General features: G+C 59.9%; 2 protein-coding genes and 1 long non-coding RNA gene across 4 annotated transcripts in view; 1 reads left to right on the forward strand and 2 right to left on the reverse strand.

Annotated features, from left to right (window-relative positions):
* LOC112551744 overlaps positions 1-1,708 on the reverse strand; it is a 10,975-nt gene extending 9,267 nt beyond the window's left edge. The window contains exons 1-2 of the long non-coding RNA XR_003096057.1: positions 1,698-1,708; positions 975-980 (exon numbers count right to left, since the gene is read on the reverse strand). This is a non-coding gene — a long non-coding RNA (uncharacterized LOC112551744). The remainder of the gene's footprint in view (positions 1-974; positions 981-1,697) is intronic.
* CDC42SE1 (CDC42 small effector 1) overlaps positions 1-6,641 on the forward strand; it is a 24,713-nt gene extending 18,072 nt beyond the window's left edge. For both annotated transcript variants that reach the window (XM_006032711.2, XM_006032712.3), the window contains exons 3-5: positions 1,214-1,324; positions 1,966-2,051; positions 3,160-6,641. In XM_006032711.2, the coding sequence (XP_006032773.1) occupies positions 1,214-1,324; positions 1,966-2,037 (183 nt within the window). In that variant the 3' untranslated portion in view covers positions 2,038-2,051; positions 3,160-6,641. The remainder of the gene's footprint in view (positions 1-1,213; positions 1,325-1,965; positions 2,052-3,159) is intronic.
* A 2,476-nt stretch (positions 6,642-9,117) lies between these two features.
* CUNH1orf56 (chromosome unknown C1orf56 homolog) lies at positions 9,118-11,150 on the reverse strand. Its single transcript, XM_006032739.2, has 2 exons — positions 10,608-11,150; positions 9,118-9,243 (listed from the first exon to the last, which is right to left on the reverse strand). The coding sequence occupies exons 1-2, from the start codon at positions 11,148-11,150 to the stop codon at positions 9,223-9,225; spliced, it is 564 nt and encodes a 187-aa protein (XP_006032801.2). The 3' UTR covers positions 9,118-9,222.
* Positions 11,151-11,165: the final 15 nt, after the last annotated feature.

Here is an 11,165-nt window from a genome sequence, read left to right on the forward strand (position 1 = left end):
CCCCACGGCGCCCGCTCTCCTCCCCCTGGAGCCCCAAGGCCTTGTTAATGCGCCAGCAGTAATGCGCCAGCACGTCTGGCTAGGATGCACTTAACCCTTGGCGCTCTCTGCCCAGGGCAGGTGCAGGTGCCCCCAAGCCTGCTGCATACAATGAGGGGGCCACCTGGATATCCCTGGGCCTGGAGTTTGTGTGCCAGCAGCTCTGCCCACCTCCCTGCCAGCCCTGAGTACCCCCGACCCCTGTGCACGTCCAGGGAGCCTTGACTATCCTGCTCAACCCTGAGGTACTGAGTGGACCATGCCTGCCACTGCCCTCCAGCCCAGCTGGCTCCCGGCAGCCACCCGAGCTGGGTCCAGGGGACAGCCGGGTGGGCTCTTTCCCCCAGCCTTGTGATCCCCTTTACTCTGCCCCTTCCAAGCTCAGAGAAATCTGGCCTGTGATGGAGCAGCTGGTGGGGCCGGGAAAGGGTTCGCCAGGGGTTGCGGGGCTGGGCCGTGGTAGGCTCCAAGTGGGAGGGACGGGACAGGAGGGTGCTCTGCTCACAGCACCCCCCTGCATGGCTTCCCAGGCAGGCCCCGGGCAATGTTCCTGGCTCTGGGCTAGCGCCCTTCATTGCCTTGCTTCGTGCAGGTGTGCTAAGCAGACCGATTTCCCCCTCCCTGTTTATGTAGGTGGGGAAACTGAGGCACGGGGCAGGTGGGTGATTTGGTGCCTGGGCACAGGGACCATTTTCTGTCCTGTCTTTGTACAGTGCCTGGTGCCGCAGGGTCTTGGGGTGGGCTGGGGACTCCTAGTGTCACCATGATGCAAACAAATGTCTGGAGCCAGCTCCTCTGGCTGGGCTGGGGGCTGGGGGCTGGCCAGGGGCTGGGGGGTGTCTCAGCTGTCGCCGTGGGTCCTCTCTAGCTATGCCAGAAGCCACTGACACCTCCTTACCTTCCTTTGCCTGGCTCTGGCCTGGCTCCCATTGCACCTGCTGCTGCAGAGCGGGCATGGACCAGGGGTCTGATCCTGCCTCTGCCACTGACTGCCACCACCTTGGCCCTGTTCCTCCCTGTGCCTGTTTCCCTGTGAGTAACACCTCCCCCCAGTGACAACCAGTGCCATGTATCATGAGCTCAGAGTCCCCCGGACACTGCTGGAGGGGTGAACAGCAGCCTGACACCCCCCTCACCCACAAATCTAAGATCTCTCTCTCTCTGTTCCCTGCAGAAGAAGAAGCGGAGGCGGATCGACCGCTCCATGATTGGGGAGCCCATGAACTTCATGCACTTGACGCACATTGGCTCGGGGGACATGGCTGCCCACGAGGGTCTTCCCATGGTATGTGCCCCTGCTTTGACCTTGGGGGCATATTGGGAGGGGGGGGCAAGGAGCACCCCCAGGGCAGGCTCCTGCCTCGGGGAGCTCCGAGCTGCTGGGCAGGGACGGGTCTCAGCCCCAGGCAAGTTCAGGGCAGCTGCACTGTCGCTATTCCCCATGGTTGGGCACCGGGTCAGTCTGAGGACACGCAGTACCTGAGCATGCCACACCTGCCTGGGAATGGTATCCAGGGGCTCAGTTGGCTGTGGGACGCCCACAAGGACTTCTCATGCGGGGACAGGAGAGGGAACCAGCCACACGAGACACTTGGAGCCTGCTGCGTGTAGGGGGCGGTTGCCACCAGCGCTGGGGGGGCCGTGGTCTGAGCTTTCACAGTCAAGCAGTGAATGCTGGGCTTATCCAAGCTGCCAAGATTCAGCCGGGGGCAGAGTTGGGGACCCAGGTGTCCTTGCTCGGTGCTCTCACCCCTAGACACCCACAGTCCTGGCTTCTCAGTCCTCCCACACCCCAACGTGCCCCAGCATGGGTGTTCTACCCCTCCTCTCCTCCCCAGACACAGCCCCTTGCCAGGGCTGACAGCTCAGTGCATCATGCCCCATGTGCCGTGGGGGCCACTGATGGGCCCTGTGCTTTCTTCGCAGACAGGCGCGGTGCAGGAGATGCGATCCAAAGGCTGTCGGGAGCGACAGTGGAGCAACTCCCGTGTCTTGTAGCTCTGCCCACCAGTGTAAGTGCCTTGCGCGCGCATGCAAAGCCCTCCCCTTGCTTGTGCAACAGTTGCACAATTGTACTGTCCCGGCCTTCCTCTCTGCCTGCAAGATGGATCCAGCTCGGTCCAGGGCTGGGGCTCAGAGAGGCGATGGCAGCTGAGCTGGGGGGTTGAACAGGCAGGCCCCACATGCAGGCTGTCTGGGGGCTACCGGGGGCGCTGATGGCCTAGTAGACAGGGCCTGTCCCCTTCTGGGTGCACGGTACGCTTAGGCGTCCAAATGCAATTCAGTTCCCTCTGCTCCAACAACAGCCAGCACCCCAGGCTGATGGGGGAGAGCAGCCTCCATCCTGTCTGCATTGGGTGCCTGGCTCAGAAGGACCAGATGATGGCGGGTGGGAGAGCAGAGGCTGCTGGGACCCAGCAGGGCAGAGCAGAACCCAGCTTTGGTGCCTCAGGCCGCTGCCACGTCTTGTGGCTGGGGCAGGATCTGGTCCTGGGGCCTCAGGAAATCCCAGCCTCAGCGAGCAGGACAGGGAGCTCCAACCGGGGGCTGGAGTCTTCTTGCGGGGGGCTCACGTGATAACATGGCCCCACATGCTCCCTTAGGTCTCATCCTTCCCCGCAGGCTTCCCCTAGCCCAGGCCTTGCTGGTTCTGGTCCTAGGGTTGGGCCCTGGGTACTCAACCCATCAGACTTGCTACCTTCCAGCTTTCCCATGCATGAAGGGGAGGAATTTCACCTCGGACTGGGGCCCTGCTGGGGGGCACAACCCACGTGCAGCCCCAGGCCGTGCAGGAGACGGAGCCCGTTTCACGCAACCACCGCACGGGGGTCAAAGCCTCATGCACCGTTGCCAATGCCCGCTTGCCCCAGCACTCCCGCAGCCCCTCTCCTTGTGTGGACAGCAATACAGTTAACGGTGTTGATGCCCAGGAGAGGGTTGCTGGCCTTGGCGTCTCCCCATGGGCTGCCGGGGCCAGATGTGGAAGGATCAGCCAGCGGCAAGTGCACCATAGGGGGAGCTGATGGTGCAGCTGGTGCCTGGAGAAGGGGCTGAGAGGACGCATCTCTCCTGCTCGCTGCCACCTGGTCCTAACCCCCACATCTGCCTCTTGCATTACAGACCCTGCGCAACCAGCCCTGGCCCGATGGGAGGGGACCCCAACCCGGCGCTTTGATTTGCTTTAATTTATGCAAACGGATTCTGCTCCCTGCATCCCCTGGCCCGTTCCTGCGGCACCTGGTCCGTGAAACTGCTGTGGGGCGGGGCGGGGGGGTTGTGTTTTCAATACAGAAATGCCTTTTCCAGTGACTCCCATCCTCCACCCCCCATGGGGATCCCACCCGTTTGTTTTCTGCCCAGTTTTCATTCCCACTTCCTTGCTCTGCCTCTGGCTCCAGGGCCCAGAACAGCCCCAGGCTGAGCAGCGTGTTGCCACGCTGTGGGGCGTGAGGCTCACCCAGGCAGTGCAATGTGGGCTCAGGAAGGGAAAGGAGGTGGTAATATGTATCTGAATTGGGCATGTGCTCTCCTGAATCAGGGCCTTGGCCCACCTGGAGAACCTGCCTCTCCGGGGGGATGGAGCCCAGGCACTCTGCCCCTCTGAGACCTGTCCCCATGGGCCTCCTGTTTTGGGTACCCAGGCAGGCTGGCCCCCGTACCTCGGTTTCCCCATCCCATCAGCCCGCAGCTGCCTCGCAAGGGTGCTGTGCAGATAGGTGCTGTGGGGGCCGAGGGTTTCCAGGGGCCCTGCTGCCTGAGGCTGGGCTGTGGGGGCTGGCCATGGAGTCAGGGCAGCACCTGGCCTTGCCAGGAGGTCCATGTCCCATGAGTCCCCTTTGATCCCCGGGGCCATGGTTTGAGGTAGCGCCTTGCCGGTGGGTGGAAAATTCCTTCCTGTGACCAGGACTGATTGGTTGCAGTCACGTCCCTGAGTGGGTTTCTACCACGCCAACCTCCCACATACATCCACCTCCTGGAGCTGCAGGAGCGACACACAGGAGGACCCCCACAGCCCTGCTTTTCAGCCACCACTGGCTCCTTGGCATCAGCTGTCCCGGGTCAGGGGCTTTGCTGCCCACCTACTACCCTTCACAATGGAGGCTGGCCGCTGGGGCGAGACGCAGCCAGTGGCTCTGTCCACCTCTGCCCCCAGCGCTGAATGAATTGATCTTGCCCACAGTGGCTGGGATGGGGTTTGCTCTGCAGCAGCCTGGACTGGAGCAGACAGGACCGCAGGCTGGGCCAGGCCCAGTCAGGGCAGTATGGGGTGCTCAGAGGAGGTGGCTGTGGGCTGGCTGCCCAACCTGCCCCGGTGCTTGCATATCCAGCCTCTCCCATCCCAGGCTGCTCAGTCCCATCCAACCTGGATCAGCTACCATCGAAGGCTGTGAGCAGCCCTCCAGCGACTGTCTGGGCACAAGCCACTGTGGGCACTGGCCCGGCCCCAGCTGGGAGGCACTGTGGCCATGGAGCTCCTTCCCAGGCACTGGCTCTGGCATGGGGGATGCCTGCCCCCCAGGTGCTTGCACTGGCGCTTTTCCTCTGCACTGAACTTGCTCCACAACGAGGGAGAAGGCGGCACTCCTGGGAGGCACTTCGCTGCCTACTCTGATCCAGGGCAGGAGGTTGTAGCACCGCGTTGCCCCTTCCTGTATCACTGCTCAGCCATGTGCCTGCTGGCCGCGGGGCCCTGACTATGCAAGCATCGCTCTCTGGGCCCGCCAGGCTCTTTGCAACCGGCGTCTGTCTCAAGGCATCTGCCCTCGCCCAGCCAGCAGGAGCAGTTGTGTATGAAGCCAGCAAAGCTGAAATGCAGCAAGAAGTCGCTCCTGCTGCCCGCCTGCCCGCCAGCCCTGCTGCCCTCCGGCCTCCTCGGCATTGCATTGATGAGTTGCACGCACCTGGCTCAGTTTCCCCCCCTGGGTTTTAAAGCTCAAGCCGCAGCTGCACTGAGGGACATCTCAGAGTGGTGGAGGAGCATGCGGGCTGGGAGCGTGTGCACGGGGACTGGGTGACGAGGGGCGTTGGCAATGTTTCAGGCCAAAAAAAATTCTCTGGGGTTGAAAAATGCCTCTGGGTAGCACTGGGGCCAAAGCGGGCTTCCAGAGTGAGTGGGGATCACCCTGCCAATCTCACCCCGCAACCTGCCCATCCTTAGAGGGGCCCTGTCAGGACAAAGCTCATTTTCAGTCCACTTGTTGTTTGCCCTCTGTATTGAATTAAAGGAAAAATTTGATTCCACTTTGACTCCACGCAAAGAGACCGGGTTTCATCAGAGTTCCCAGTCGGGTTCAGTTGTATACTATCTTCTTCTTGTCCTGCAGCTGGTTTTGCAATCAAAACCCTGTTGGGGGAATAGGGGAGCAGGGGGAGGGCATTTGATTTTAAAAATTTGTTGATTTTTAATAGGTTTTTTTTTTACTGCCGTTCTGCTGACTTTTGAACCTAGCGTTTTCCCTTCTTGATGTGTTGCGGTGCAGTGCATCCTGATGGGTCCTCTGGCAAAGGGAAGGGCCCGCCGGTCATGAGAGCATTTTACCATGCTCTGCTCCTTGGTAGCTGGGCAAAGGCAGGGACCTGGTCTGGTCCCCCTCATGCTGCAGAGCACCGGGCAAGGGCAGGTGCACCCCAGCCAGGAGGCCGGGACCCTTCACAGGGCAAGTGCAATCTGGGAACAGGGGTTTTCTGTTGTTCCACATTGGGGGCAGGCTGCCAGGCACGGCAGCTGCAATTTGCACCTAGGGTAGAGAAAAGCAGGCAGTGATGGATAGTGAGGCCCCTCCATTCATGGGAGCAGGACGCCAGGAGAAACCCTCTGCCCTGGCTTGCGTCTCCTGCTTTGAGTTTCCCACCAAGCAGATTTTATTCCCCTTGGGGTGGTGACACTATTGAGAACAAGGCCAAACCCCTAGGGACAGAGGTAGGGCTGGAAGCCAGGTCTAGCAGAGATCCAGGCCCCTGGCTATGGTCCCGTCTCCTGCTGTGGCCCCCATTGGAGAGCCGCTCCCCAGACCCCCATCTCGTGAGCACCCCTTGTTCCAGGGGCACCTGGAAGGACTTTGTGTCTGCAAACCCCCCGGCTGGGAGAGGAAGAGGGTATTGGCCCTGAGCCAACCTGCTCCACCGCTGGCACAGAGCAAACAGCTCTGAGGTTTCTGCTACCTTGATTTCTTTCTTCTCCGGGAGGCACGAGGTTCAGCCCCGGGTTTCACAGCTGGCCTGTTGAACGTTGTCGCTATGCAGGAATAGCTGGACTATTCCCCTGGGTTTATTACCTTTATTTTTTCTTTTTTAAGGCAAGGGGATAAAACGATCACTGGGTTTCTCGCCTAGCCCTGGGAAGTCGGCGCAGCAGCGAGGTGGGGGGCCCTCTTACAATACACCCCGATGCACTGAAACCTCCCAGCTGTAGGGAGACACTGTTGTGGAGAACCCACCCTCTCTTTTGCTGTGTGAAGGGGGGATTTTGGGGTGTGTGTGTGGGGGAGGGGGATTGTTGGGCTGGGAGACTGTTGTACAGAAATCACCTTCCTCTTTCCCACACCTTTGCTTACCCCACAGAGTGGATATTTGGACTGAAAATAAAGTAAAAGGAAAAAAGAGTTTGTCTGATGGCTTGTATACAACTGGTGTCTCATGGTTTGTGCGGTGGGAGGGTGCATTGAGCCCCTTTTATCCCCCCTCCCCAAATGAATAGTCTCTGATGTTATTCCTTGAGCCTCAGCAGTTGTCGTGAAATATTTAGGCACAGTCTGAGAGGCTGGAAAAGGTGGTATATTGGATCCTGATGTATCGCCTGATGTCACTCCTCCCATCTCCCCAGGCCTTCTGGCTCACGTACCAATAGGCTCGGTGCCTTGAAACAGCTTTTGAATGAAAAGTGGAGGCAGAAGGAAGCAAGGGGGTTGGGGGCGCTTTACAGGCTGCAGAAAGCGGGAGTGCCCTCCCTGTCCTCCCAGCTGGGATTACCCAGGCCCCAGCTCTGGGGACAGACACGTGGCACGATTCCCCTGGTTTAATTGGCACTTGTAAATGTGTGCGGAAGGTGGGTGCATGCAGTGTGCAGGCCTGCCCTGGGGGGGAATTCACGGGGGAAATGGGGGTAACGCTATACCCACCCGTGCATCCAGACCTGTCCCGGGGGAGCCACAGGCCACGGCCGCCGCGTGCTGTCCTGCCACCTAGTGGAGTGATGCTGTCACTGCAGCCCACAGCAGGCCTGGGAGTGGGGGTACATCCATCCACTCTAGGCTGGGGTGTTGCCCACATCAGTATCTCCTGGAGGGAGTGGGCCCAGCCTTGGCCTGGGAGCCTAGTGGTTGGAGCAGTCACCCAGGAAGTGGTAGCCTTAGAGTCTCAGGCTTTGCTCAGGACTTTGCAGCGTTTCTGAATCGGGTGTCTAAATCCCCTCTACATCCTGCTCTGGCATTGAGGAGCAGTAAAGGCTGGTGCCTCCACCCCATGCCAAAGGGGTAGCCCTGGGGTCTAGGCCCATCTCGGTCTGGGGGTTGCCTGCTGGCCTGCCAACCCCGAATGCTTGTGGTGCCAGGGGTGCCTGAGCAATTAGGAGCTTGGGTCACATCAGGCATCTCCCAGCACCGGCTTGGATGGTGCTGGGGCTGGGCCCAGGTCACCTATGCACGGATCAAGTCTGAGCACCCCAGGCTGAAGCAGAGGTGCCCAACAAGCTCAGGGCTTTGCAGCTCCTCTGAATCGGGTGTCTAAATCCCCTCTACGTCCTGCTCTGGCACTGAGGAGGGGTAAAGGTGGTGCCCCCACTCCATGCCAAAGAGAGTGGACCCAGAGTGCACCACACCGGAGCAGACTCCTCGGATGGGGAAGCGAGGCCGGGCCCTGCAATGGTTGTCGACAGAAAGGCAGGCCCATTGCATCAGGCCTGTGAATTCATCAGCCTGATTTCCCCGCCCTCCTCCAGGTGCACAGAGCATGAGTCCGTTTCCTCCCTGGCACGGAGGGATCTGCTGTCCCGTTATCTGCTGGCACCCGCCTCCATGGTTGGTTCCTGATTCACCTGGGAGCTGTCTCTGCACTGGGATCTCAGAGAAGCAAGGGCCAGAGCGGGTCACCGTGCTGGCTGGGAGCAACGTGGACTCGTCACCCAGGACCCAGCTGCATGCCTGGATGGGGCTAGCTTTGGGGCTGTGGCTGTCATTGTCGCGTTGTTCTCTGATATTTTTACTGGGGTGTGGAATAAGCCTGGGCGATGAATGCCTTGCCCACCTTCACATGATGTCCAGGAAATTGAAGATGCCTCCTACACGCCCCTACAACCACCACCTCTGTGCTGCTGCCAGGGCCCCAAAGCATCAAGAACCACCTGTGGGGATGACCCCCTACTCCCCTAAATCCAGCATATGAGAGTGGAGATTGGTCTGTTCTAGCTGCAGGCACACAGCCACCAGTTCAGGGGCTTAGCTGGGATATCTGTCCTCTTTCCTGTACACCAGCATTAAATGGTATATGCTGTTCTGTTACATCTGTTTGCTTCTGTTCATTTGGCATAGACCAGGCAGTTAAATCAGATGGACAGATGGGCCCTCCCAGCATAAGTTCCCTCTTTTAAAGTGGTTTAGAGGGATGGCTGTCCACAGCCTAACTTGGGTTTTCTTTCTGATTCTGCTCACAGTGGTTTTTGTCTATAGCAATGGGCTGTTACCAAGGGAGGGAGAAGGTCCCCCTGCATCCTGGTTCTGTGTCAGCTCCAGCTCCATCAAACCTGAACCCCCCATGGTCTGGGATGTCTCTGTCCTCACCACCCCATCACAGCATCCCCAATCAGCGAGAATCTGTGCAAGGATAAGTGCCCACGTTTCCCAAGTCCCAGGCAGGGGTGTGCTTCCTCCTGCTGGTGAGAAGCAGAGTCATTTGGGAGTTGCTGGCTATGGTACCTGTGTCCTTCTGCCTCCCCGTCTGCTTCTTACCTGTGCTGGAGACAAGCACTGTCCCATATCACGGCAGAAGGGATCGTAACACCAGGGCCTGGGTGGCAGTGCCATGGCACTCACAGAGCCGTGAAGCATCTCGCCAATAAAGTGCAAGGGGAGACACCGCCTTGAAAACAACCTTTACTCTTAAATATCTCTGGAGTTGCCAGCATGGCTGGCATGACTGCCATGTGCGGATGCCAGGGCCGTTGCGGCGTCCTCGAGATGGGGCACGGCCTCAGCTCTCTTTGTGGCTGTGCTGCAGAAGAGAGATCAGAGTGCTAGCACGGGGGGCTCTGGAGGCAAAGGACCCGAGCGCTTCTGCCCTCCCATGGCCCCGGCACCCAGCGCACATGGGCAAACCCGCTTTGCTCCGCATGGTCGGGTACCAACCCCTGCGCTCGCTCTCTGGCCCCTTTGCCCTGGCCCTGCTAGGCAAGCAGGACTTTAAAGCAGGTGGAGAACGTGTTTGGTTTTGGGCTGGAGCATAAGTGAAAGCCAGTGCCCTCCTGCGATGGGTTTCCTACCCGCCCTGCTATGTCTAGCCCAGCCCTGCCCCTATGCTCACTCCAGCTTCCAGCCTGCACATAACCCCACAGCAGCTGTTTGGGCAGCGATGCCCCAAGAACAGGCCATTGCCCGGGCTTAGGCAGGCCCCAATCTTGCAAGCACGGAAGCGCTTGTGTTTCCATGGGTTGTGGCATTAAACCCCACAGCACAGCGTCTGCAATTGGGCTGGCGGGGTTGCAGTACCCCACAGCCCTTCTGCAATGTGGAGGCTGCCGTGGTCTCCCTCCTTTCCCCGGGGCAGGGTCGGGTGCGATGTCTTGCATAGTGTCAGGGCTGACAGTAGTTTTGCAAAAAGGCTGGATGGCGGGTTTGTCTGGGATGCGCTGGGCAGGGCTGATCCTACGTCAGGCAGGGGTTGGACTAGGTGTGACCTCTGGAGCTCCCTCCCAGCCCCATGGCTCTCATTCTGTGATTTGCAGCGGTGGTTTGAGAGGCAGAGCGGCAGGCTAGAAGTGAAGGGGCTCCACGCCGCTCTCATGTAAATGCCGCTGAGATCTGACTTCAAATGACACCCAGCATGAACCGGTCAGATAACGATGCCATCCACCGCTCGGCCTGAATGTTCTGTGCGCCCCTGGCACTGAAGTGGGCAGCCCCTCTGCTGTGTGAGGGGGCCGGGTGTTGCCCATTTTCCTTATTCCCCAACATCTGGAGCACCCATGTTGCTTAGAGCTGCCCGCCTACTCCAAGGGCACTGTCCCATATACAACTCCCTGACCAAGACTGTCCTAGAGGGCATAGCCACCTACGGCTGGTGAGTCTGAATTTATTGCACAATTCACCCGTTCATTATGTGATCCTTACTTTGCATGTGTGGCCGGTCTACATTTATTGCGCGATTCACCTGTTCGTTGCGTGATCCTTACTTTGCATGTGTGGCCAGGCTACATTTATTGTGCAAGTCACTGGTCAATTGTGTAATAAATGTAATATCTAGCAGAGACGGGAACCTAAGAGGGTGGATATCATACCAAGAGGCCCCATCCTTCTAGGATCCCACCCCGTGGACACCCAGGCCATGCCCACCCCGTGGCCCCTCCCCACCCCGCTCACCGCCTTTTCCCGGATGAAGGCCCGGCGGACGTTGTCCCACAGGTCACGCAGCTGGCTGCGGATGTGGCGCCAGAAGCGCTGCGACTCACGGTACTGGGCCTCCCGGATGTCACGCACGGCGCACAGGTAGGGCCTGGGCGCGTCACACGTCAGCTCCTTGCCGGCGCACTGGAGGCTCTGGCGGCTGCAGGGGCACTGCCGGTACTCGCAGGGCACGCGCTGGAAGCGCAGCGCACTGAGGTCGTCAGGGGCCAGCTCCACGTTGGGCACCGTGTAGTTCACGTCCCGCACCCGTGCCATGCTGCCGGCCTCGCAGTTGCAGAACCACTGCCCCCACGGCTGCCACTGGTACCCGGGGTCGCCCACCGACAGGGTGGCCTCTGCGCCCGAGGTGACGGCCGTGTCCAAGCCTGGGGCCACTGCTCGCTTGCTCACGGCCACCGTGACGTCCGCCTCCGTCAGGTCTGCAGCCACTGCTCGCTTGCTCACGGCCACCGTGGCGTGCGCCTCCCTCTGGCCCGTGGCCACTGCCCTCTTGCTCATGGCTACTGTGGCCAG

This window comes from Alligator sinensis, unplaced genomic scaffold (genome assembly GCF_000455745.1).
Source record: "Alligator sinensis unplaced genomic scaffold, ASM45574v1 scaffold463_1, whole genome shotgun sequence".
In the NCBI taxonomy this organism is placed as follows: Eukaryota; Metazoa; Chordata; order Crocodylia; family Alligatoridae; genus Alligator; species Alligator sinensis.

Bases quoted from the DNA above. Each gene is read 5' to 3' on its own strand.
- CUNH1orf56 (XM_006032739.2), bottom strand. From the start codon at position 11,150: ATGAGCAAGAGGGCAGTGGCCACGGGCCAGAGGGAGGCGCACGCCACG. The intron at 9,244-10,607 runs GTGAGCGGGGTG...TCTCTTCTGCAG, and splicing joins CCTTCATCCGGGAAAAGGCG to CACAGCCACAAAGAGAGCTG.